This window comes from Rattus norvegicus, chromosome 4 (genome assembly GCF_021556685.1).
Source record: "Rattus norvegicus strain SHRSP/BbbUtx chromosome 4, alternate assembly SHRSP_T2T, whole genome shotgun sequence".
In the NCBI taxonomy this organism is placed as follows: Eukaryota; Metazoa; Chordata; class Mammalia; order Rodentia; family Muridae; genus Rattus; species Rattus norvegicus.
The window spans coordinates 169,322,511-169,349,901 of record NC_141537.1 but is presented as its reverse complement, the minus strand read 5'-3'; the positions used below and the strand labels follow the sequence as shown (position 1 = coordinate 169,349,901).

The 27,391-nt window shown below is 47.3% G+C and overlaps 1 protein-coding gene and 1 long non-coding RNA gene across 6 annotated transcripts in view; one reads left to right on the top strand and one right to left on the bottom strand.

The window, feature by feature from the left end:
* Positions 1-114: 114 nt before the first annotated feature.
* LOC147995106 (uncharacterized) overlaps positions 115-27,391 on the top strand; it is a 38,799-nt gene continuing 11,522 nt past the window's right edge. The window contains exons 1-3 of the long non-coding RNA XR_015687110.1: positions 115-326; positions 10,370-10,546; positions 23,700-23,842. This is a non-coding gene — a long non-coding RNA (uncharacterized LOC147995106). The remainder of the gene's footprint in view (positions 327-10,369; positions 10,547-23,699; positions 23,843-27,391) is intronic.
* Bcl2l14 (Bcl2-like 14) overlaps positions 1,522-27,391 on the bottom strand; it is a 40,550-nt gene continuing 14,680 nt past the window's right edge. For 3 of the 5 annotated variants that reach the window (XM_087658945.1, XM_087658946.1, XM_087658947.1), the window contains 5 exons: positions 15,986-16,422; positions 12,411-12,584; positions 9,413-9,483; positions 7,005-7,271; positions 1,522-1,937 (listed from right to left, as the gene is read on the bottom strand). In XM_087658945.1, coding sequence (XP_087515071.1) covers positions 1,899-1,937; positions 7,005-7,271; positions 9,413-9,483; positions 12,411-12,584; positions 15,986-16,415 — 981 coding nt within the window. In that variant the 5' untranslated portion in view covers positions 16,416-16,422 and the 3' untranslated portion in view covers positions 1,522-1,898. Of the gene's footprint in view, positions 1,938-7,004; positions 7,272-9,412; positions 9,484-12,410; positions 12,585-15,985; positions 16,423-24,691; positions 24,878-27,391 lie in introns of those variants that run through there. The other 2 variants (XM_087658944.1, NM_001024338.1) reach the window with 2 other exon arrangements.

The window sequence follows — 27,391 nt, the reverse complement described above, 5'->3', positions numbered from 1 at the left end:
AGTAGTGTCTGCACAGGGAATGCTTTGGATCACCCTCGAGAACAGACATCCAAATACAGCCCCGTGGCAGCCAACAGAGAGTCAGTAAATGACGCACGGGGGGAAGGGGGGGGGGATGAAGGAGTAAATTCGGATTAGGAGAGTTGGGGGATGGAGGGCGGCAGGAGAGCACATTCCAAGTTGCAGAGACGCGTGACACATCTGGGAAACTGAATTGTTTGGAATGGCTGGACAAAAGACAGAGATCTGGGAGAGGTCTTCAGTGTCTCCATCTTGGAGACTCAGAGAAGAAAACAAAGGAGGAACTCGTTCCTCAGACTGTGCAGGTCAGTGATGCCGTTGATAACAGACAGGCTCCTTCCTTGTTGATCTATCTGTTCAGGCTACGTTCTAGGTGCCAGCAATCCAAAAATGTGTAATATCCCATAACTTTTTTTTTTTGAGACAGGATCTAGACCAGATTAACTTGGAACTTGCAATCCTCCTGCCTCAGCCTCTCCTGAGTGTTGGAAACTCAGATGTGCACTGCCTTGTCTGCCTACGTGGTTTTCTTCTTTTTTTTCAGTCATACTATCAATCGCAAAAGAGCAACCAGTAATTTGTTCAAGAGAGTGGGGCCCTTTGGGCTGAGCTGGGGGCAGCTCACAGTAGGAAGCAGGGCAATCAGTTAACACTAATTAGATCCCAAGACCCAATCTGAGCTCTTTATGTAGGTCAGCACATTCGGTCCTCATGGAAGCCCTACTACGATAACTTATTACGCTAATAGAAAACATTTTTGGAAGGGGAGTGTCGAGACAAAGTCTTGAACTCATTATGCATGTCTGGTTGGCCCCAGTCTTGCGGCCCTCCCACCTCAGCCTCCAGAAAGCTTGGGTTACAGGCAACTCTTTTTACAGCAATCTTTCAATTTATTTGTTTTTCTAATTACCAACCATGATGATACTTCCAAGGAATACTAGGATCCCAGAGCTCAGGCTGGAGAGGTAGCACTGTGGGTAAAGTGTTAGCCACAAAAGTGTGGGGACCTGTATTTGACCCCACAGCACCAACCTGAAGCACTAGATGTCACAGTGCACATGGGTATAAGCTAGGAAGTGGAGACCAGAGAATCCCAGAAGCTCAGGAGCAATCTAGCCTGGGTAAGAAGCAAGGCACAGGAGACCCTGCTTCAAAGAGGAAGGTGAAGTCTAACGTCTGAGGTTGGCCCTTGACCTCTCTATGTCCCCGTGGTACCTGCCCTCATTCTCCATTCCATTGATGTGGTGGGGTGCAGGTACGCCACACAAAGAAATCTGAAGGTGTTGGGAGGATGGGTTTTGTACCAAATGGAGTTTGTCAAAGTACTGTGGTAGTTTTTTGAGACAATGGGTCAGCAAGACTTAACCCAGCCAGACATAACAGTAAGCTCAGGTTTCTTCTCGGACATGAATAGGGACGTCTTCCTGAAGGTAAGCCTGACACAGGCATTTATCAGGGTATCCCAGATGCAGTGTAAGGAACAAATAGTACTAGAGACCAAACAGTAAGCACACAGTTTATCGTTTTACCTCCATGAGACCAACAGATCCATGCCAGACGCTTCCTCCAGTGTAGCTAACAGGGTGGTTTCTGTTCTGAACGTTTAAAGGTAAAATGATCACTCATCTTTATGGACTCTGTCACATTCAGCACAGGACTGGAATACCCTCAGCAAAGGCCATGCTAATGAGTTCTATGAGCTGAGAGAGCGAGGCCTCTCCGGATGCCTCTTGAGTCAAAGGAAGGATGGTTCTAGACATTTTGGGCTCCATCTGCTGTGTCCGTTCTGATTTTCTCCTGAAGTCTATATTGAGAGCAGTGGGCACAGGGACCGCTGTTGCACAAGGAACATTCCAGACGACAGGTCTTTGGCTATTTCAGTCTACTTCTTCATGTGATAGCCCAAGTATTTTTTCCTAGAGAGAGGAAGGGAAAGAAAATCTTTAAAATTCCAAGTTCAATTCACTGCTGAGGTGAACATGGGCTGGAGTCGGGGAGGATGTGGAAAGGTGGCTTGGCATCACTGGGGTGCCTGCAGAGAAAGCACGGGTAAGCACCCCCCAATCCCATTACATATCCGGGACCAACAGGTGGATGTATGAAATATGCAAAGGCTTAAAGATCCCGTTTAGAATTCCCAAAAAGAAGCAATGGTTGTGACAGCAACTAGAAACTTGTTTTATAGAAGAGGAAGGCCACAGGCGTTCACATGGCCATGTGAACACACACCTCACTCAGCTACAGAGAAACTCTGGGTAGGAAGGGCCACTCCTGTAGACTCCTGCACTGAACACTTAGCCATGCTGTCGGTGCTGTTTTGTCAGGTTGGTGGAGCCTTTAAAAGGTGGAGCATTGCTGGAGGAAGTGGATTAGAGACTGGACCTTGAAGTTTTAGAGCCTGGCTGTTTCCTCTCTGCTTCCTGTTTACCCAAGATGTCTCAGCTTCAGACTCCTTCCACCATGGAGCCAGCTTCCCCTCCATGGTCTGTCTCCCCTTCAAACCGTGAGACAAAATCACCCTTCCCCTCTGAGGTCACTTCCTGCTCAGCTCTGAGAAAAGTGGCTAATGGGGCAGGACCTGGAGATGGAGTTGCCTCTCCTGTGACTGATCAAGTCCCTACTGTATAAGTACTGGCTCGACATCCTTGGTGTATGTGGAGCAGGGAAGATAGGGGCACATTGTACTGGCTGGGTTTGTGTATCAACTTGACACAAGCTGGAGTTACCACAGAGAAAGGATCCTCCCTTGAGGCAATGCCTCCTGAGATCCAGCTGTGAGGCATTTTCTCAATGTGATCAAGGAGGGGAGGGCCCAGCCCACTGTGGCTGGTGGTCTTGGGTTCTATAAGAAAGCAAGCTGAGCAAGCCAGGGAGAGCAATCAAGTAAGTAACATCCCTCCGTGGCCTCTGCATCAGCTCCTGCTTCCTGCCCTGCTTGAGTTCCAGTCCTGACTTCCTTTGGTGATGAACAGCAATGTGGAAAGTGTGAGCTGAACAAACCCTTTCCTCCCCAGCTTGCTTCTTGGACATGATGTTTGTGCAGGACAGAAGCCCTGACTGAGACAAACCTCCATCATATTGTCCTAGGCAAACTGAAGGGTGGGAAAGGTCAATTGAGAGCCCAGGAAACCTGAAATATGGAGACAAGAGCCCAGAGCTTCCTCTTCCCTCCCCACTCCTTCCCCGTTCTCCTCCCTCCCCCTCCTCCTCCACCCTCCTCCCCTCCTTCTCTCTCTCTCTCTCTCTCTCTCTCTCTCTCTCTCTCTCCCTTCCGCCGCCCCATCTTTCCTTCTTTCATTTGAGACAGCGTCTCACTCTGTAGCCTAGGCTAGCCTCAGCTTCCCAGCTATCATCCCATCTCAGCCTCCCGAGAGCTAGGATTAAGCGTGTATCAGCACGCCCAGCTCACACTTCCCTAAGTGATATCAGTTTATGTTTGCTCACAGATATCCCTTTATCAATAGCCCTTAGTTTTTCAGTGCTTTCCTGCCACCTTGGCAAAGTCAGTTCTCAACATCGCTTCTTCCTCTCTCTCTTCTAATTGACACTGTCCAAGTTAAACCTACTTAAGGCCAAGAGTTAAGGTTAAGGCTCATCACAACTCGGATAGCTGTATCTGCACAGAAAGTGCAGAGAAGAGGCCGGGCGGACGTAGCACATGGGGAGACTGCTTGCCTCTCCTCTCCCTCTCAAAGCCTTTGGGCTTGGGCTCCAGAATAGGCAGAAATAAAGAAGGAAGGACCTAAATCCTAGCACTTAGGAGGTAGAGGGAGGGAGTCCAGGAAGTCAAGGACAGCCCGAGCTACATGGGATTCTGTTTCAAAAAGCAAAAGCAAAATAAATAAATGAAGAGAGAAAGAAAGAAGGAAAGAAAGAAGAAAGGAAGAGTTAAAAACAATCAAACAAACATAGGTCCTGGGAGCTATACCTAAGCAGTTGGTTACAGATCACCATGGGCATGTGAGGCCCTGCATTCACCCCTAGGAACACACACACTCACGCACGCACACACAGACACATATACACATACATACACACATGCATATATACACACACACATTTACACAAACATACACACGTGCATACACACAGATACATATACACACAGAGACACACATATACAAATATACATACACACCCACAAAATCACAGACACACGCATACCCAGAGACACACATACATATTCACACACACCACACACACGTATACATACACAGATACACAGACAGATACACACAAGCACACATGCACACCCTTCAGCAGCTGCATGAATTTCTAATCTCTGAAAAGCCCCCTCCAAATTCCTCCAGAAGGACTCATCTGCTTCCTCTGACTGACTCTTCATTTCTCTCTAGCTAGCAGCCAAGTTAAATAGTTAAAATATTTTGGCTTCACTTCTCCTTTTGTCTGATTACTGGAATTGGAGCCATTTTTAAAAAATTATTTACCAAAAATATAATTATACCATAAATTTCTCCCTTGTAAAGTGCATAGCTTAATGGCTTTTACTCTTCAGAACTATAAAACCATCACCCCCTGACCTGAGAGCCCTTTCACTGTTCCCGAAGAAACCCTATGCCTTTTAGTGGTCAGCCCCCGTCCCTCACTGTCCGGTTTCTGTTTCCACGAATGTGCTTATTTTGGACATTTTCTATGACTAGAACCATATAACAAGGAGCATCCTTGCCTGGCTTCTTAGCATAATGGTTCTCGTTCACAGGGTTTTATTTCCTTCTGTGGCCCCGTCCTACACATCGTGTAGTGTGTGTACTCCCTTCTGATGTCATTAGTTGATGGGCATTGCCTCACGGCTACTGCAAATAACGAACACTGCCGTGAACGCTGCGTTCTGGGTGAGAATGTGCCTCCAGTTTCTGAGGTGTGCAGATGTAGCTGTCTTTTACTTTTATGTGGTGCCGGGGATCAAGCTCGCTGCCTGTGTCTGCTAAATGTGTATCTGCCACTGGGCTACACCCAGCTCTTGGTGACTCTAACAATTTGATAACTGCCAGATTGTTCCCCGATGGGGCTGCACGGCTCTGCAATCCAGCCATCGATGTAATGAGGGGGATTCCAGTTCCCACAGCCTCCCAGATAATCCTTGCCACAAGCATCCCAGAGGGTAGAGTTCGTCAGCCTTTTGGCTTACATCTCCCCACTATCGAAATGAGCGCACAAGTGTCTTCTCTTTTCCTTATTGACTACTTCTGCAGACTCCCGAGAGAAACTGTACAAATCTACTGACCATTAAAAAAACTAAATTGCTTGTCTTCTTTATCGTGGAATGATGAGAGTCCGTTACATCTTCTGGATGTAAATCAGTTATTTCACTATATGTCTTGTAAAACTAGGCCCCCATTCTGCGTGCCTGCCTCCACAACTTAATGCTTTTTATCAGTCTGTTTGATTTTATTTTTTGTTCTCTTGCCTCCCTTCCTCCTTCTCTCCCTCCCCCTCCCCCTCCCTCATTTTTCTTTCTCTCCTCCAATCTGTCTCCCTCTCTAATCCCTATCCTTATTTCCTCTTCCTTCTCTCTTATTTTCTCTCCTGCCCCCTCCCCTCTCATCCTCTCCCCTCCCCTCCTCTCCCATTCCCGTCCCATACTGGGGATCGAACCCAGGGCCCCATACAAGCCAAACACACAGGGCACCACTGAGCTGCATCCCTGATCATTCCTCTTCTCATACCCCACCCCGTACCCCATCCCGTCACAGTGGCCAGGAAGGGAAGGCAGCAGAGGGACTCAATGGTCTCTTGAGTGGAAGAGGGAACAGAAATAGTGTTGAGGGATCTAATCCTTTCAGAATTAATCAGGCAGCTTGAAGGCAGGGTGGGGGGTGGAGGGTGGGGGGGTGGGGGGTGGGGGGTGAGGGGTGGTAGTGGTTAATACACTGCCCAGTTCTCAAACCTGCTGTGAAAGTGGGAAGCAGCGAGGGGTAGAAGGCTGGGGTGCCACTGAGGACATGGGCAGGCTTTTCAGCTCAGTGGGAAATGTACGCCACTTCCCAGTCTGTGAGGACCCAGGGACACCTCATAGCCATACCTAAAGTCGACTCAAGTTTTCTGCTGGCCCCTGGTACACAGTACGAAGGAAGCCCAAGGATGAGAGGGCCCTTCCTCCTAGACTAACCTTGACCACTTGGGAATGAAAGCTCTAGAGAGACCGGATTTTCCAAGTTGGTCAGTGCTTATGTCGGTCTTGAACATGGTATTCTGTGAGGGATCTCAGGGAACAGAGATCAGTGCTGGAGAAAGGACTGAGGCTGAGGCAGAGGGGAGGAAGCTGTTACAATTGCTCTCAGCTCATCAAAAATAAATGCAAGCCCAGTTGTTCATTCTTCAGTTTGTGTCGTTATGTCTCTGTTGAGGTCTAAGCAGCATTGCCAGAACACCATAAGCCTGAATCCCTATGGGAAGATCAGCCTACATCCTGTACCATCAAGGAGTGTGAACACCAGTGCCCTGCCCTTATCTGACCAGCAGAACTAGTGAAAAAAGAAATGGTGTCCATTGGAACATGTTGTCTCACCAGCTCCTCGTTTCCTGCTTCCTCTGACCCTTTGCCCCCTCCCCTGACCTACACTCTGGGAGCTCAGTAAATATTTGCAGACAAAGACATTGCTAAAAATATGTTCCGGGGCTGGGGATTTAGCTCAGTGGTAGAGCGCTTACCTAGGAAGCACAAGGCCCTGGGTTCGGTCCCCAGCTCCGAAAAAAAGAACCAAAAAAAAAAAAATATATATGTTCCAATTGATGGGACTTGTCTCTTGCCACTCGAGGACTGATTCACAGATGTGGTCCCTCTGTCTTATAAAATCGTTATCATCTGCCCCTTATTAGAGAAGCTGTGTGTGCACTAAGGTCTCACTGTGTAGTCCAGGCTGCGCCCAAACTCACCCTCTTCCTGCCTGGGCTTCCCAAGTGCACGTATGTGCCACAGTGCCTTGCTGAAAGGATTCGTTTTGTTAGTGAGTTGGACTTACCCATCCACCGTTCTGCTGGACCCAGGGGGAGAAGTACTCTCTTAGGTACTTGGTCCCAAAGCCCAGCATCCTGTTCATTGGGTGGTTGTCGATGGCGGTGAGCTTGGCTATGGCATCTATTGCAAGGGCAGCCTTGAAGCCCTGAGCTTTGATCTCTGACTCTCCTCTGGTGTCCACGTCCCTCAGGAACAGGTCTGTGATGGTCCTGAACACCGAGTAGGACAGCCCTTCCTGGAAGATGCTCACCAAAGCCTTGTCTCTCTTTATCTGTGTACAAGAGGAGAAACAATCAGGGGGGCATGGGGGAGGTGATTCTTGTACCTCAAACCACAGTAGAGAGGCTTTGGACTGCAGTGTCAACCTGGCACCACGTCCCACAGAGCCAAGTGGAGCCATGAACCTGCTCTGTTAATCCCTTTCACTGGTACAAATAAGAACAAAACTGAAAATTTTACTCAATACCCAGGTACTTCCCAAGTACCAAAGATGGGCAGGTGTCATGGCTGATTAAGACTCAAGTTCTTACCCACGGGTCCGAGGTCTAGTGGGAATGGCAAAATGGTGCTGTGTGCTTTTTAAAAGGCAGGATGACGGATGTGTCCTGAGACTTAGGAATGTCTCAGGGTGTACATACGCTTCCCTATCCATTCCGTGCAATCTCAGTTGTCAGATGTGTTGACTTCATCTCTAAACTAGCATCATGCTAGCACAGTGTTAGACGAGGAGGAGATCTGGGGGCACAATGGAGCCAGGGGAGACTCCCCACCTGCATTTATTTGTAAAGGGGGGGCTGGGGATAGGCTCAATGGATATTTGCTGCCATGCCCAAGTAAGACCCCAAGATCCCTGGTAGAAGTAGAACACAGACTCCTGAAAGCCCTCTGATCTCCACGTGTGTCTCATGGCACATGTGTGTCCCTCCTCACCTCCACACGAAATAAATGTACAAAAAAAAAAAAAATCCAGGGCTGGAGAGATGGCTCAGTGGTTAAGAGCACTGACTGCTCTTCCAGAGGTCCTGAGTTCAATTCCCAGCAACCACATGGTGACTCACAACCATCTGTAATGGGATCCTACGCCCTCTTCTGGTGTATCTGATGACAGCTACAGTGTACTTATATAGAATAAATAAATAAATCTGTTTTTTAAAAAAAAAATCCAGATTCCTTTCCCATTATTCTACCCAGTTGCTTTCACCCCTAACCTCCTACTCTCCGTTGTTCGTTTCCTTTGGGTTGCTATGCTTCTCTTGTTTGGCTTTTGCTTTTGAGGCAGGCTCTTGCTCTGTAGCTCAGGCTTGAACTTGCAAGTGTGGGATCATAGATGTGTGCTACCACGGCACATTAAAGTTTTTCACTGCTTGTTGTTAGTCTACAGAGGAAGCCATTCCTTCACAAGGTAATCCTTGACCTTGTTGGGTGGCTATGAGTACCATGAGTTGAGTCTCATGCTAAGGGGCTGTGCCCTGCTGCTTGAGTTCTGTATCTATGATGCTGTCAGGCTCCTCTTTCCTCTGAGGCACCCTACCCCTGCTGGTGAGACCAAATCTCACACGCTCTGCTCTCTTCTTTTTAGCCTAGTACCCTCAGTTCTCATTCTACACCTTCCCTAGGCCCTGTGCCCTCCTTTTTCATGATCTGGGCATATGTCTCTCAAGGATGTTGGGAGAAGAGCTGTGATCACACATTGTCTCTGGACCTGACTTCCTCCCAACAAGTCTTGACTACAAAAGAAAAACCTATAAGCTAGATCCTGATTGACAGACCCGAGAGATGTGTGCTTATCTATGGGCACAAGACGTAGTAGAAGATGTCTTCTGACCACACTATGAGTTTGCTTTTCAGTGTCACATGAAAACAGCTGTCTCACTAATGAAAAGCGTGGGTCTCCACTTCTTCATGTCTATGGCTTCCCTAAGTTGCACCAGACTACCTCCTAGGTGAACTGCTAAGAGAGACTTTAAGGGGGCACAGTCCACTTATGGGACTGTATGGGAGAATTTCGGAGAGGGTCCTGGCGTTTGAGCAGCCATTAGACACACACCCAGGCTGCTGGGCAATTGCAAACATTCAGAATCCCCGAGATTCGGTTACACGGGGAAGGGGATTGGTAAATGCATGCAGCAAAGTTTCATTTTCCGATGTCTTTTCTTACAATAACACAGTTGCATTTCTAGTTTCCAGAAATTCCAAGGAGGCTCCAGAAGATTTACTTATGTTTTCCAAAGTGATTCATTTTTGAGATGCTGCCAGCATGAAGATGTGGACTCCAAGGGAAATAAAATTTAGGCCTAAGTAGAAGCCAGGACTCTGGAGAGGACAAGGTTTAGGGCTGGGTTCACAATTCCATTGTCCTGCCCTAGTGCATGGGCGCAGACAGGAGTCATATCAGCTCCAGGAGCTCCATACCTCTCTTCCCAACTGATCCCCCGAGTATTTCAGCAGTTCAACAATCCTGTTTATTATTTGGTCTTCTCCATCTGTTGGGGACGATAAAAATTCCAGTTATCTCTTTCACAATAATAAACGTTTCTTTCCAGTGGCAATGCTTGTGTCTTGGTTAGGGATGAAGAGAGGAGCAAGCAGTCAAGTCCTTAGTTGATAAATTCACGACTTCTCCTGAGAAACTCACTGCTATGTTTACTGTAGGAATACTGTGAATCAGTTCCACAACACATAATCCTGTCCCTGAAGATACGGAGGAGACGTTTCCCCTTATTTATATTTAATTTTTATTTTTTCACTAGTTTATAACTACAGCCCATTCCCACCCCACCTGGTGTGGGTCAAAACCAGGGCCTCCTGCTTCCTAGGCCAATGTTCCACCACTGAGCCATATCCCCACCCCTCCTTCCTGTTTTCAGGCTATTCCTCAGCAGATGGTACTTATGTGAAATATAAATCCCGTGTGTGTGTGTGTGATATGTGTGTGTATGTGTGTGTGTGTCTGTGTGTATGTGTGGTGTGTGTGTATGTGCGATGTGTGTGTGTGGTGTGTGTGTGTTTGATGTGTGTGTGATATGTGTGTATGTGTCTGTGTGTGTGTGTGTGTGTGAGTGTCTGTGTGTGTATGCGTGGTGTGTGTGCGATGTGTGTGTGTGATATGTGTGTATGTGTGTGTGTGTATGTGTGTGTCTGTGTGTGTATGTGTGGTGTGAGTGTGTGTGCGATGTGTGTGTGTGATATGTGTGTATGTGTGTGTATGTCTGTGTGTGTCTGTGTGGTGTGTGTGGTGTGTGATGTGTGTGTGTGATATGTGTGTATGTGTCTGTGTGTGTGTGTCTGTGTGGTGTGTGTGTGTGCCCATGAGCATGTGGAGAACAAGGGTTAACACTGGAAATCTTCCCCCATCATTTTCTACCTTAGATGTTGAAACAGGAGCCCTTACTGAGCTGGTGCTGAGCTGGACTGGCTGGCTAGATGGTCTGTGTGCCGACACACAGGTACATGCCCCTGCGCACAGCTTCATATGGTAACTGGTGTGCTGAACTCAGGCTCTGGGCGCAGAGAACACCTTACTGGCTGAACCGACTTCCCAGACCCGTAAGTTCCACATCCGATTACAATCCTGCCGTTGTCAGAAAGGGTGGGGCCAGACTTACAGCCCAACTCGGAGTAAGATTTCCTTGGGGACTAATCTCCTCCTTAAGCTCGCTTCATTCTCCCATGTAGTTTTCTTTCCTTGTTTACATTACTTTTAAACTTGGTTGATTTTTACGTGACTAAGATATATGCTCAGTTTCTCCATGTCTCTGCCAGGTGGGACACACGGGAACGAAATGAACACATTTCTGAGGTCCCCGGGGCTGAAATGGCAGTTGGATCAAAACATAGCTGCTGTTGGCACGGGCGGTGAGGGTTTTCCTTTCACAGCTCGCTTCTTAGTAAATGTAATGGTGAAAATGATTGTCACAGCAGAATAGAACCCAAACAGCACGGCCAGAAACTGAGGGAATCGAGTTTCTGACTTACGGCCTGCTCTCCCAAAGCTACGGGACCCACTGGTTTGTCTTGGCTAGAGGCAAGGGAACCCAAGGAATTAATGTAGCCAGTCCCAAGAAGGCGTAGGGAGGAGGCGAGGAGAGTGAAAACCTGGACTCATAACCCTGAGAGAAAACAGGCCTGTAAATCTCCGTAGCCCTATCCGTTTCTGTCTCTTGGAAAGATGCAGTGCTGGAGTCCTGGATTCCTCCTGCACGCAGGGAGGGGCACCTTGGCTTTAGCCTGCCTGAGGATATCAGTTTCTACCTCCCAGGCACACTTGGGATGGCAATAAGGTCTCGGCGCTCCCTTGTTAGCATCTTGGAGGGCTCCCCACTCAAAGCCTCTGTGGCATTTTTTGGTTTCAGATATACAGCAGACAGTGGGAAAAACCCACACCCTGTCTCTCTCGGGGCCTGAGATACACACTGCCTTCAAGGAGAGGACTCTGCTCTGTCCTTCACCATGCTACAGACCCTGGGGCCACTTTGTCACCGTCATTACGCCCCCGCTTTTAGGGGCTGAGGAGAGAGAGCTGAGATGAGGGTCAGCCATGAAGGAAGGCAAAACCGGCCCCCTTCAAGTCTTTCGTCTGATCCCAGGGTGCCCATGAGGCTCCTCGAGTCTGTAGCAGTCCCAGCCATTGCTACAGTGTAGGCAGTGACCGGTCTGATCTGGTCCCCAATTCTCACTTCTTTCAGCACCATCTGAATCAGACCTGGGGTTGCTGAATCAAATAGGAATTTGTTCCCCAACAGGTTCACGCTTTGAATGCCTGACCTCAATGGTTGGCACTGTTTAGGAAGGCTGTGGAGGTTTAGGAGATGGAGCCTGGTTGGAGGAAGTGGGCCACAGAGGGCAGGCCTGTGGAGGGCTATTACGACTGGCCACTTCCTGCTTTCCATGCTTCCTGGTTGACTACAGAATGAACAACCGCCATCAGCTAGCTATTCTTCTGCCTAGACGTATGGGGCCAACAACCACGGATGCAACTCTCTGAAATAAATTCTTTTTTTCCCTCCCTTACTTTGCTTCTGGTAGGCTTTTTTCTCACAGTGGCAAGAAAAAGGAATAGCACCCCTGGGTGTCTGACAGTTCTGGGTGTTTCCCGGGAGTCCTGGGTTGGTGGGTGCTCTAACTCTATGTACTAACATGATTATAGCTGACATTTCCTCCTCTCCCTCCATGGGAGACTTTTCTTCTGACTTAGCAGTGAGCTGACATGTTGGTCAACATGCTAATGGCACCCCCGTGTCCTGGGCTGATGTCTTAAGCCAGAGCTGAAGGCCTCTATTATCTTGCCTTGAAGTGGGGCTGAGATTCCCAATCTGCAGAGCCCCGAGCTGTGTACACACAAACGTAGCCATACACCTCTGTCTGGCACGACATGCTCAACCACCCAACACGCTCATCAAGGAAGGCTTACCTTTCTTCGAGTCGCAGGGTCTCAGTTGAGGGCCTTGCAATTCAAAGTGCAGAATCTTTGGGACACTCTCTTTGAACTTGCCTCCTCCCTGGCTCTGGCTGTCATCTGGTGGTGGCCAGGAGTAAACTATTTCAGCCACTCTGTTAGCAATACAGGCAACTTTGGAATCCACAGCTGAAACGAGAAAGAACTGCTCAGAGGACACCCCCAGAACTGGGGCTGTGGCATGAAGTGGCCTCTGGTATGAAGAGGCCAACCTCGGATGAGAGGACTATGACCGGGAGTTTGTGTTTGAGGCAGGACATTCTTCAGGCTTGGATGGGGGTTGGGGGGGGTACAGCTGACCTTCCACCCTCCCTCGCAAAGGAAGGAACCCAACGGGGTCAGTGTGGCAGGGCTAACATTGCATGAAAGAATGTTCATGGTGCTTTTATTTTTACTAAGCGTGATTATGTTTGGGGATACCTTATACATTGGGGAGGAGGCCTCTCAGTTCCCAGGAAAGTGTTCAATAGTCTGAAACTCCTTGCTTTTATAGTCACAAATTTCTCCTTTAAGTTTAGTAGAAAACATTCAAATAATGCTTACGGGTAAATAAGGTTACATAGACATAGACATAGACATAGACATAGACATAGACATAGACATAGACATAGACATAGACATAGACATAGACATAGACATAGACATAGACATAGACATAGACACAACCACATCTGTCACCTCAGCACTTAGGAGGCCAGGGCTGCAAGGCCATGAGGTTGAGGCCAGCACAGCCTACAAGTTTCCTCAGAAGAGTAAGTGCGTAAAGTACAACTCGTCTTCCACGAATTTGTAAGCCAGGAAGTGACGTATCCCGAGTTTCCACTCAGGGCATAGACTGAATGTTATAGCCACCCAGAGACAATGCGGCTTTGTATCTGCTTGGGGAGAGTGGGGTACAGCAGGCAGGCACGTACATGGCTGACTTGTTGGGTAGTAACCCTGTCATTGGTTTTCCACCAATCAGCTCACTGTAGGAACTTGAGGTGGTTCTGTGTTTAGTGCCAAGTGCAGCAGCTGACTCTAATCATACTGTACTTCGAGAAGATCATTCATTCACAATAATTAACGAAGGGGGTGGGTCAAGAGGTAGGGGTCAGCCTGGGCTACATAGCGAAGGCCTATCTCAAATAAGTATGTAAACAAACCCACAAATATATACATAAAGAGAGCCAAATAATCTAGAAAGCCATCTCTGCCTTTCTTTTTCCTTCCTGCTTGAAATGGAGAGATGATGTCTAGAATCCCCATAGCCACGTAGAACACGCTCTTCAGAACATGCGACATATAATTAGATATGCATAAAGCCATGAATTATGGGGGCTGGAGTTAAGAGCTCAGCGGTTAAGAGTGGTGGCTGCTCTTCCAGAGGTCATGAGTTCAAGTCCCGGCAACCACACGGTGGCTCACAACCATCTGTAATGGGATCCAATGCCCTCTTCTGGTGTGGCTGAAGACAGTGACAGTGTACTCATATAAAATAAATAATTATTAAAAAACCCTATGCATTATGGTTATGTGCATTGTGATATATGCTATGTGCATTGTGATATATGCTTATTCAGCCTAAGATACAATTTGGCCAATACACCCGCTCTCACAGTGAATTTAGTTTTGTTCTTAATCTCACCTGGAAGTTATCTTTCTTCTTTCTAAAAAGGGAGAGAGGGTGCGAGTGATTCCTTTTGAAAACGTAGGTAGGAAAGCCAAGCAATACTTCTGTTGTGTCCTTTACTCTAGGAAGTGGGGAAGGAAGGCTGTGGAAACGTCCTGTCTCCCTGTGCAGGCCACAGTGACCCCCAAAGCCAGGTCACGGCGGCCTCCAGGCTCCCAGCTCTGATCCACAATAGGTGCTCATGTGTGGGAGCACGGGGCAGGAGAGGAGGGTGCTGTGTGGTCTCAGCCGCCCTTGCGTTTAGGGAGCAGGTGCCTCCTTTTGCTGTGAGAGCTAAACAGCTCTGGGAAGATGGTCTCTGTGTGCTCCAGACAGCAACGGCCCTCCACAAAGCCTCGCTGCCTCTGGGTGACGGGTTCTCCATCTTCTCTGGAGCCTGGGTCCCTCCCCGGCTTAACTGAAGACGTTCCCTCGGTCACAGACTGGTTTGGAGCCATCCACATGCAGGGTTGACGGCCACACTTTAAAACTGGGCCCTTACTGCCATCTGTTGACGAGTTATGGCCAGGTTGCCTAGGCCCACCAAACCTGGCAGGAAGGGGCTCTGCTGGGGTGGGTGGGAGTGGGTGTGAGGATGGGAGGTCTGTGAGTGGAGGTAAAGCCCTCGGTGACAGTGTCTTGTTCAACACAATTGCTTTTTTCCTAAAGGGAAGACTTTATCAGTTGTGTGTTTTTTTTTTTTTTTAAAGAATGGTTTACATTTTTTTTTGGAAAATCTTCCCTTTTCAAAAGATTTAATTTATGCATTTTTTAAACAAATAAATAAGTGTTTTGTCTGCATGCACACCAGAAGAGGGCATTGGGTTCCATGGGACTATAGTTGTAGACTCTGTGAGCTGGCACATGGGTGCTGGGAATTGAACTCAGGACCTCTGGAAGAGCAGCAGTGCTCTTAACCACTGAGCCACGTCTCCAGCCTGGTGGTTTACGTTTCGAAAAGTATTTTGTTTCTTTTTTTTTTTTAAAGGTTTATTTATTTTATGTATGTGAGTACACTGTCTCTGACCTCAGACACTCCAGAAGAGGGCATCAGATCCCGTTACAGATGGTTGTGAGCCACCATGTGGTTGCAGTCAGTGCTCTTAACCACTGAGCCATCTCTCTAGCCCCAAGTATTTTGTTTCATTTTGTTTTTCAAGACAGTCTTACAGTATAGTCCTAAGCTGGCCTCCTAAGCGAGCCAGTGTGTTCAACTGAAAACCTATTTGCTCATATCTCTTTGCCTGACTGCCTTTCCTTCCTTCCTTTCTTCATTCTTTCCCTTCCTCTACCCTCCCTCCCTCCCACTCCTCTCATGTCTCTTCCCACTCCCTGTCTCTTTTCTCTTCTCTCTCTTCCCCTTCTCTTCCTTTCTCTTTCTCCCTCTTTCCTTTGTTTATTTGTTGTTGAAGACTGGGTCTCATGTAGCCCAGGTTGGCACTCATCTCACTATATAGCCAAGGTTGGCCACGAGCCCTTGAAAGTCCTGCCTCCGCTGTCTGAATGCTGGGATAACTGACTCTTCCCCTCCATTTTTCCATCGACAGGAAGAAGTAGGAGAGGTTGTGACTCCCCAGTATATGGGTGTAAACCCAGGACCCAGGGTCCGCAGAGGTGGACTGGCCCAGGAGAGGCAAAGCCTCTGACCTGCCTAAGGTGCCTTCTGTTACACTTCTCTTTCAAAGCAAGCTTAGTCACTGTCACAGAACCAGAAAACCTCTGCTGCCACCATTCACTCCGACCGTCTTCCTTTCTTGGGGAGAGTTATGGTGGAAGATCAAAGAAGGAGAAAGCCCAGTCCTCTATCTTCAGCAGGTAGGAGGAGGCTGACCACTTAGCACACAGGAAGGAGAGGGCTAGCAAGGCTCCACAAGCCTACCTTCACTCTCCAGGCACTGCTCCACGCTGGACAGGGATCTGGACCAGTGCTGGTTCCTACCCTGCCGCTCTACCGGGAAGGGGCCCTGAGCATGGATCTCCTTTGGGGAGCTCGGCGGCTCTTCCTCCTTCTCTGTTACTCTGAAGAGTGTTCTCCAAGAAGACTTCTTCTTGCCCAAGCTTATGTGCTTTTCACTGGAGAGGGAATCTCTACAGGGCAACGATATCTGTGTCCAGGAGTCAGTTGACCAAGTCCCCAGTGCTTTCTGGGACAAACTTCTGGTCCTGGAGAGCTTGGGGGAGAAGACAGCCGGGGTGCTCTTGAAGACATGGTGTCTGGCATAGAAGGCCAGGATTTTGAACTCTATGCTGTTCGGATCATCGTCTTCCAGGGGGATATCTTCCAGGTCGTACACACTGGTGCTGCACATGTTGGGTCTGGAATGGCAAAGGGCAAAGGGCAAAGGTGCTTTACGTGTGGGGGAATTTGCTTTGCAGGTTAAGAGAAAGCGTGGGGAAGGGCCAAGAAAGCGTCTTTGGTTCTGACCTCACACTGCTAGGATAGACAGGAGCAACCAGTGTCAGACAAGCCACTGTGGAACTGGGACAGGAAGAGACAGAAGCATAAATGACGCCAGGTAATGACAGAATACAGGCTCCAATGGAGGGGAAGAGAGCTGGGTGTGGGGAGGCAGGGACATATCCACTTCAGATGGAGAAGCAAGTGAAGGCAACAGAAAGACAGGGTTTGTGGATTTACCTTCAAAACCTCACGGGCGATTGCCTGGAGGTGGTGGCACACGCCTTTAATCCCATCAATGGAGAGGCAGAGGCAGGCAGATCTCTGTGAGTTCTGGTCTACGTAGAGCTAGCTCTCCGGTAGCCAAGGCTACCCGGAGAAACTTTGTCTTGGGAAAACAAAATTCAGTCAAACAAACAAACAGAAACCAAAAACCAAGCCAACCAACCAACGAACCAAACAAACCAAAAAAACTGCCTGGGCAGAGAGCAGACTTATGGAGACATGTTTGAAGTTTGCTGAGAATGGTTCCAACACAGGTATCTGATGGCCATGGCGGTGTATCATGTAGCCCAGGCTGGCCCCAAACTCACTAAATCAGAATCATTCAGGGAAAAGAAATGAAAAGGCAGTTGTAGCCAGACACACACACACACACACACACACACACACACACACACACACACACCTGGATACACACATATGCTTATATACACATGTATTATTATTGTATTATATAATGTGTATGTGCATACACATGCCACAAGTAGAGATCTAGTGATCAGTCCTCTCTCTCATTCCACCATGTGGGTTCTGGGAACCCAGCTCAAGTTGGAAGACTTGTGCATCAAGCACTTACTGAGCTATCTTACCAGCCTCATAGCTACCCACTTCGTTGAGTAAGGTAAGGTATTGTGCCAAGACCTTCTACACTCACAATACCCCAGACCCCGTGGCTGCTGTAATTTCTAGTCTACAGAAAGCTCAGAGTCAGAGGTGTAATGCTGTTTTCCCAAGGGCACAAGACTAGTTACTGGCGTAGGTAAGATTCGAACTCAAGACCACCAGACCCGAAGAAGCACATGCTGTTTGACAATACAGCCCTAGCTGAAATTTGAGTGAAAGAAGTGAAAGACCATGCTTTCTTGCACCCTAGATGAAAAGGGAAAGTAGGCCTTGGCGTTCAGCAAAGCAAACTCTTCACCAAGACAAAGGTTAGATAGCAGGAAACCGGAAAGGGGTAATTCTATGACAGCTTCGACAAGGAAAATGGTGCAGAGGTCAGCCTCTCTGTCCATATGGTTATTTGGAGGAAGTGAGGATGATCGAACCACTTCCGCCCATTTCCAGTCTTGGGGTGTTATTTCTAAAGGAAGCATGTCCTCTCCCATAGGAACACGGGAGAGCTCCCCACTACGCCCATCATTGCCTTTCAATTTCGTAAAGTTAATAAATAACGGGACCTCTTACCCAGTGACAGCTTATCACAGAACCAATTACAGGAATCAAACCACACAAGCTGAGGTGGAAGGTACCTCATAAAGGGAGAGAGGGAAAGGCTGCATGCACATATAGCTTTTTACCTCCGGAGTTGCCCCGAGTTGCCCCCACCACAACCACGGGCTCTTTTGAAAGGATCTGCAGAAGAAGTAGACTCCCTCAGCCCGAAGGTCTAAAGACATGTCACATACTGGAAGTGTAGAAAGTAATGCCTGGGTGGCACGTGTGTGCACATACACATTATACAATATGATGTGTGTGAATATATAAATGTATGTATGTACGTATGCATGTATATAAAATGGAAGCTATACCAGGCGTGATAGCTTGTGCTCAACACTAGGAGGCCAAGCCAGAAAGATAGCAAATTCAGGCCAGCTACAATTTTATTCTTCTTTCTTCTTTCCTTGTGTGCACATCAATTGATGTCTTGGAAACAGGTCATTAGGTGACATACGTGTGCATGCTAAGAGGGTTATCATACCAGTTGTTGATATAATCTCAGGGGATGATCCTCACATCTTGTATTTGGCCATTACTGACCAAAACATTACCATTTGGTGAGGGGCTATGTAACTTTCCCTGCCTCTGTCCTTGATGGGGGCTCTTAGACATGCTTTAAGCTGAAGACAGTGTATTCATGATCGAGCTGTAGTGGAATCCACCGGCACAGCCCTTCTTTTCTTTCCACTATGCCCTCTCATACCAGGACCAACTTATAAAAGAACAGGATAGCATCTGCAGACAGGGATTTAAGCACGGTTCGGACAGACAGACTGGACTCTACTGTGGGACTGGGGAGCATGGTCTGACAGCTCCAAATTCACATTATCACTGGGCGATTCAATCTCTTTGGTCCTTGTTTTCCATATAGGCTTAGGCTCACATGTCAAGGATACAGCCCAGTGACAATACACTTACACACACAAGGACCTGGGTTCCTAGCACTATAAGAAAATAAACAAACAAACCTCTTCTTGTCTGGACCAAGAACGTTCTCTAACTTCCCTTTGATGCTTGAGAAGGGATAAGGCTCCAGCATTTTGCAGGGTAAGTGCTTCCTGATCCTGCATGATATCCCTGCTTTTTTTAGAAGAGGCTCGAGCCTCTAAGGAACAGTTTCATGGCCAGACCCAGGGCTGAGCTAGGCGAATTCTTGTGGAAGGCAGCTGGGAGGTACAGGGTGGTTGGGCCAAAAGTCAGGTGAAAATTGAAGAGCAGAAGGGTCTTCTCCAGGGCAGCGACAGCCAGTCTTGTGAAACCCAACACCTGCTACACATGCAGTTGCATTTATACAGACTTAAGTGGGTGTGAACAAGCACTTGGGGAGCACAGCACGAAGGGGCACCCTGGTCAGCATCTTCCCTTCCTGTTTCTTTATATCCTGGACCAGTTCCTAGGCTTTGGCATTCTGTTTTTCCTTACTTAACTGCTCCAATCGCAACACTCACTATGCCTGATGTCTAGTGCTCTACTGGGAGCCACTAAGCTGTCCAGAGGACACACGTCTTCCTGTTTTCTCATTGGTGCTCTTCCTTTGCCTCTCAAGCCCATCTGCCTTTCCTACACAGGCCTTCTCACAGCTCACTAGTTCCTCCCACTCACCCAGCACCTCCATCTCGCATCTCCTCATAACGCCCCCTGCTGCTTCAGCTCCTCTGCTCTCTTCAGAGAACCATCATGTATCACTTGGACTATACTGAGATCTTCTTCTCTCTCCAAACCAGGTTCCACCCAGTAGCCAAATAAAATCTCTCTCTCTCTCTCTCTCTCTCTCTCTCTCTCTCTCTCTCTCTCTCTGTGTGTGTGTGTGTGTGTGTGTGTGTGTGTGTGTCTGTCTGTCTGTCTGTCTGTCTGTCTCTATCTCTGGAGCTGAGGACTGAACCCAGCTCTAACACTGAGCTAAATCCCCAACCCCGTCCAAATGATCTCTTAAGAATGTGCAACTTAGGGCCTGCCTAGATGACTCAGTCGCAAAAGCACCTGCTATGCAAGCTTAACAATGTGAGTTTGATACCCAGAACCCACAGAAAAGTCCACATCGGCATAGATATGTATGCTGTGACAAGATAAGAGGTAGAGATTGGAGAATCACCCGAAAGATGGCTGTCTTAGTTAGGGTCACTGTTGCTGCTGTGAAACACTGTGACCAAAGCAACAAGGGAGAAGAAGGCTTATTTGGCTTCCACTTCCATAACACAGTTTGTCATCAAAGGCAGTCAGGACAGGAACTCAAGCAGGCCAGGAACCTGGAGGCAGGAGCTGATGCAGAGGCCGCGGATAGGTGCTGCCTACTGGCTTGCACCTCATGGCTTGCTCAGCCTGCTTTCTTATAGAACCCAGGACCGCCAGCCCAGGATGGCATCACCCACAATGGATTGGGTCCTCCTCTCTTAATCACTGGTTTAGAAATGCCCTACAGGCTTGCCTAGAGCCCAGGATTTTGGAGGTGTTTTCTCAATTGAGACTCCCTTCTCTCTGATGACTCTAGCTGGTGTCGAGTTGACATAAAACAAACCAGTGCAGTGGCTCATTGGTCAAATGGCCTGGGGTAGTCATTGTGACAGAACAAAAAGAGAGATCCTGCCTCAAAGCAAGGTGGAAGGAGGGAATGCCCCCAAAGTTGTTCTCTGCCCCTGTGTTTTAGTGTCATGTGTAACCCAAACTCACCCCCAGAGTAGGACTTAAAACCTGAATCATATCAATAGCTCCTGTATTCAATGACCAATTGATTGGCAATGACCAATTGCCAATCACCAAAGCTGAGATGAGCGTTCTGTGCCATTGTTGTGATTAAAAGGACAAAAACCTATGGTGTGATTTAAAAAATCAGATCTGAAGATCTATTTAAAGAACTTATTGCTTTTGTAGAGGACCTGGGTTCCACCTGGTATTTCTCAACCATCTATAGTGCTGGTTTCCAGAGGATCTAATGCTGTCTACCTCATCCTATGGGCTCCTGTTTATATGTGGTGCACATAAACTTAGAAGCTCACACACATACACATGAGGAAAAGAAAAGTTCTAGTAGATTTTAATCTGACCAAGTCTCTAGATCTACCACCATTTTACAGAAAGTATAGGAGGCAGAGAGACAACCTAATGATCATGAAGACGCAATGGTCTAAATTCAGGGTGTGGCCAACGATGAAAAGAAATGCAGATGAGCCTGTGATTCCACTTACTCAGGAGGCTGAGGCAGGAGGATTGCAAGTTTGAGGCCAAGCACGGTGACATAGTAAGACTTTGTCTCAAAAAGAAAGAATGAGGCTTTGGGTCATTTTTCTTAACAGATGGAGATCGCACGCACATATAAACACACGGTAAAGGAGAATATTACAGACTAAAACACACAGGAACACATTTCTCCCATGTGGAGAGCGCTTTAATTTAGATCAAATTCAGACCTATTCACCTTATAAGATGCAGACATTGTGAGACAGTGAAGGAGGTCTGAACATGATGTGTGCTATACCTGGCACTGAGTTGTATCTCTAAGAGTATTTGCTGCTATATGCAAATACAGTAAGAGTTTATACAGTGTAAGGATATGATAGCTAATCTTCACTGTCACCTGACTGGATTTAGAATCACCTAGGAGACACATTTCTGGGCATGTTTGTGTGGCCTTTCTGGAGAGCTTTAATGGAATAAGGGAAATCTATCCTGAATGTGGGTGGCAGCACACCATGGACTGGGAAAGGGAAGAGAGTGAGCTAGCCCTGGCGTTCATCTCCCTCCTGCCACTACAGTCACAGCCGCTCTCACTACCAGGCCTTCCCTAAGTGTGAGTCCAAATAAACTCCCTTCTGAGTTGTTTCTGTCAATTGCATTGCCATAGCAACAAGAGAACCTGACACAAATATGAAATGTGGAGCTTTTAAAGCACCTAAAATAGTGACTGACAGTTCGCAGGTGCATACCATATACAAGTGAATGAATGGGTGGGTGGATGGATGGATGCCAGATGAAACACAACTTATCTGGTGGATTATGAATTTGAGCAGTTTTTCTTGATAGGTTATAAATAAATGTTACTATATCTATGTCCCAAATATTACAAATTGAACTTGTTTTTATCTAAAATTCAAATGCAACTGGGTGTCTTGGATTTGCTAAATCTGACAACACCATGAATAAAAGATACTGCTGAGAAGTCCTGAGACCTAACGGCTAAAAGGTTGGGGCCGAGGAAGCTGATACAAGCAAAAGAATCAGTCAGAAAGTATGGTCACAGTGAGACTGAACTCAGATTTCTGAGGGAAGGGCTCTGGAAACTTTCTTCTAATTGGGCACTTTGGGTCAGGTGGGTGAGTCACACAGTCAATCCCAACACTCGGAAGGCAGAGGCAGGGGCAGCTAGATCTCTGAGAGTTCAAGGCCAGTTAGGTCTCATAGAGATACCTTCTCAAGCCCATCTAAAACTGTTAATAAAAAAACAAACTGGGCAGGTCAGGACAGGCAGGTGGGACACTCTTGTCCCATAATCACTTCGTCTGAGGACAAGCTTGGAGCCCTGTGTCTCTATGAGAGACGTTCACGGATGTTCACAAAACCTAAATATCTCAGTGCATTGTATCGAGCGGGTGTAGGCTTTCCAACTGCAGCTGTGCATATATGGTGCCAGGGAGAGGAAGGCTCTGGCTTCTCCAACAAACAGGTTCCTTAAATGGCTGACTCAGGAGCCTCGTCAGAAATGGGGGAAACCACCGAGCTGACAAGAGAGCCTGATGTCCTTCCACTTTGTAAAAGGAGAGACTTTTCTATAGGCAGTTAGACAGGCACTGGGGGCTTAGATCGAGCAACAGAGATGATAAAGCGGGAGGTGGCTGTCAGGGCACAGGGCTGCAGACAGACAGATGGAGGGCAGGCTTCTGTGGCAGGAGCTCAGAACTCGTGAGCAAGTGGAAACAGAAAAATGTGAGTGTCTTCAGCAGCTGGGTGTGGGGGTCCGCACCTGTGATGCCAGCACTCGAGGGGCGAAGCAGGAGGACAGGTAGTTTGAGTCTAGCCTGCATAGGGAAGGGAAAATGTTGCAAGAGTCTCTGAATATGAATATACTGTTATAAATACATGGGATCCTCAAAGAATAGATACAATGTTTTTATTTAAAGATTTGGAAAGGTTTTCCTTTACATTAGACCTTAAGGGAGAACCACCCCAAAGCTGAAAGCTTGGTCTCATTTGAAAGCAGTAAGAGAATTTATCACATTTGAGGTCATCTGTTCTCAGGGATTCCTAGGGACCTTTCTACTTAACAGAACGGTGGTTCTCAATCTGTGGGTCGTGAACCCTTTGGGGGATCCACTGACTCTTTCACAAGGGGAGCCTAAGACCACAGGAAAGTTATTTACATTATTGTTCTTAAAAGTATCAAAATTACAGGTATGAAGTAGAATGGAAATAATTTTACGGCTGGGGGTCACCACACCATGAGGAGCGGTTCTAAAGGATGGAGGCATTAGAAGGTTGAGAACCACTGCAACAGAAGGCGCCCCAGTGTCTGGGCCATAGAAGTATAAATGGTAAATTCTGTGTTAGCAGAAGTCCCGAGGGATTCTTCAGAGATCTTAACGTTAATTCGGGGACTCAGGGACCCACCGCCTCTCTCGCCCCACTATAGTTTTCATCCTCGCCACATCCCACTCTCTCAAAGGCAAACAATGCAGCTTCATTGGCCTTTTTTCCCTTCCAGAGGGCTCCCTGGAAGGATCCTCTGAAGGCAGTTGCCGTGCTCTTCTGGGAAGACCAGCGTGCAGAGGCAACCCAGATCCTGCCGAGTGGCAGTTACGCTGACAAGTTTTCTAGTCTGTGGACTCTTCGTCTGTGTTGGAGGAGGTAAGATTTCACTTCCCTTCCCCAGGCAGGTGGGTGAGCACTTAGAGAAAGCAGCAGGGAAGGTTCACAGCTCCGTGAGAGGCCACCAGAGTCTAGTGTGTGGGTTCAGCTCACCTCACCTCTGCTGGCCTTGGACGTGAGAGCCAGGGGCTGTACCTGTACTCACAGCTCCTCTGAGGGAGGTCCCTAGACTCAACCACCAAGCTTCATTATGCCTGGTCATCTCTGGGGGTTTTGACCAGCTATCTTGCCATATACACCTTGTTATATTTCCATCGAGAGAGAAGACCGCCATTAAAAAGGCCAGTCAGACAAGGATTCTTTACCATCTACACATCTCTGTAGAAAGAGAACTACAAAGAGCAGCCTTTGCTGGGTGTGGTGGTGCACGCCTTTAATCCTAACACTGCTGGAGGCAGAGGCAGGGGGATCTCTGTATTCTACGCCAGCCTGGTCTACAGAGCAAGTTTCAGGACAGCCAGGACTACATAAGAGAGACCCTGTTTCAAACAAAAACAAAAACAAACAAACAAAAACAGAGAGGGAAAGGAGAGGAAGGGAGAAGGAGAGAGGGAGGAGAGGGAGAGACGGGGAGGAGAAAGGGGGAGGGAAAAGGAGGAGGGGAAAGGAGGAGGGGAAAGGAGGAGGGGAAAGGAGGAGGGGAAGAGAACTCTCCTCATAACCTATGTTGCCCTTTCTGGAAACCCCAGCGAACTAGCTTGGCTCACAGGAGCAGACTGTTAGCAGGGGCTCATAGCTCCCGAGTTAGATGGCCTCCTTTGGTCAATGCAACCTGTATGCGAGCTCCAGAGAGTCGAGCCAGAGACTGCTGTCCCCTGCTCTTGTTACCTGATCTGCAGGCTTTCAGCTGGTTTCCTCTGGCTTCAGGTCAGGTCTCAGGTGGCTATTTGTACACCTGTGTCTCTGAGTGTGCCACTGAGAGGATACCTTCCGCCGCCGGTCTTGGCTTCTCACATCACGGCTCAGTGGCTGGGCTCTCCCAGGCACAAGCCTCTCAGGTTTGGGACCAAGACTGAGAGAGGCTTAAGAAAGGAAGCCACTTCCTCATTAAGCTCCGCCTCTACCTCTTTAACTGAAGGAGAGGCTGCCCTTTGCTCTAGTAATTTGACTCGAAAAGCACTTAGATATCCTTCCCCAAACACTTTCGCTGCCATCAGGCACAAACAGGTGGAGAGGTCTTGCTGGCTCCCCGCTTTGCCTGTTATCAGTGTTTTCCGACTAGCCAATCGGTGGTACATATTTGAAAAACATTCATTGCTCCTGTCCCTACGGGCAGGGCATTTCCATAAAAGCACGTGCGATCTGGTGTGACTGTCCTTGCTTTCCAGCCTTCCTCCCCCTCCTGTTGGTCCCTTTTGTTCCTCTGGACGGTTTTACTTCTACTTCCAAGGCTCACGGAGACCGAAATGGTTGAGAGAAAATCTACTGTATATATCCGTACCACTTTTATCTGTCGGTTCCTCTGTTGGCACACACCTAGGTCGGTTCTATCATGAGCTACTGTGAGCAGAGCCCTAATAAGCATCAGAGGGCAGGCGATTCTGTGATGTGTTGGCTTTTTTTTTTTTTTTTTTTTTTTTTGAGTCATTTGGGTAAACGCCAGGGGTGGGCAACAGCTCAGTCACCTGGCTGGTCTACTTTAGCTTCTCTGAGAAATCTCTATGCCGACTTCTATACTGGCTGGAAACCTTCATGCTGGCTTCCACAATGGGCGGCTAGTTTACTATTCCTATCAGCAGGGCATATGACTTCCCTTTTGTCCACATACTAGCCGGCATCTGTTATGTTTTCTCCTCTTTAAAAAATATTGGGGGGTTTTATTTTTATTTTCTGTATTCGGGTGATACTTGTTTTCTTAATGTCTGTCGTTCTGACTGGAGTGAGGAACAATTTATATGTTTACTGGCCATTTGTATTCAATCTTTTGGAAGTTATTAATTTAGTTGGTCCACTTATTGTGGTATATAATTTCTCGTCATACACATATACAGGTACCTGTGCTTGTACACATACACAGACATCATATACACACATACATATATATCATATACATACACACACATACACATATACATGATATCAATCCTCTGTATTGCTCTGTGTTTTCTCTCATCCTGTATGCCCGTCTGCCCAATCAATGAACTGTTTCTTTGCTGTATGTAAGCTTTGTCATTTCATGATGTCCTATCTGTCAGTCGTTGACATTGTTTTCTGAGCAATGGAGTCCTGTTCCAAAAAGCCCTCTCTCCGGATGTTTTCCCTGCTTTCTCTTCTAACAGTTTCATGTCTCGCCTTAGTGATGTGGATTCATTTGGAGCTGAGATAAGGATCTGGTTTCACCTTTCCACATGTGGAAAAGCCAGTTTCCCCAGCTCTATTTGTTGAAGACGCTATCTTTACTCCAGAGCGTACTTTTGGCGTCTTTGTAAATAAAAAGCAGACAGCAGTAGCCGGTTGGACTTACAGCTTTGTCTCCTACTGCGTCTGATTGATCTGCACATCCGTTCTGTGTTAGGACTGTGTTGGTTTTGTGACTGTGGTTCTACGGTAACCACCGGGCATGTTGATGCCTCCAGATTTCTCTGGATTAGGGTTCCTTTAGCTATCTGGATGCCTTTGCAGTTCCGTGTGCGCCTTAAGATTATTTTTTCTATTTGTGAGAATGATACTGGGATTTTGGTGGGGGAATATATTAAATTAGAAGTTTTTATGAGAATATGGCCATTTTCACAATATTAATTCTTCCAATCCATGAGCAGGGGCCTCTTTCTATGTCCTAGTGTCTTTTTTTCAATTTCTTCTTTGAATGTTTTAAAGCTTTAATTGTTGGGGGTCTTTCACTTTCTTGGTTAGGATTATTATTGTTGTTGTTGTTATAAGTCATTTTTTTAATGATATTTTTTTTTAAGATTTCTTTACCTTTTGTATGTGAGTACACTGTAGCTGTCTTCAGACACACCAGAAGACGGCATTGGAGTCTATGACAGATGGCTGTGAGCCACCATGTGGTCGCTGGGAATCGGACTCAGGACCTCCGGAAGAGCAATCAGTGCTCCTAACTGCTGAGCCATCTCTCCAGCCCTATAAGTCATTTTTAATGGAATTAATTCCCTGATTTCTTTCTCAGCATTTTTATTCATGTACAGGAAAGCTACTGATTCAGGAATGATAATTTTATATCCTGTCACTTTACTGAAAATGTTTATGCAATCTAAAAGTTCCCTGGTGGGTCTTATGTCTAGAATCTTATCTGCACATGGGGACACTTTGACGTCTTGCTTTTCTATGTGTATCAGTGATATGTCCTTCTCTTGTCCTGTCGCTAAGTCTTTAAGCACAATGTTAAGTAAGAGGACAAAGTGTACATCCATGTGTTACTCCTGATTTTGGTGGCAACACCTTTAATTTTTCTCCATTTAGTGTAATGTTGGCTATCTATGTGACATAGGAGCCTTAATTATGTTGAGATGTGTTCCCTCTATTTTTCTCTGGAGCTTTTGTCATGAAGGGATGTCAGGTTTTTTTAAA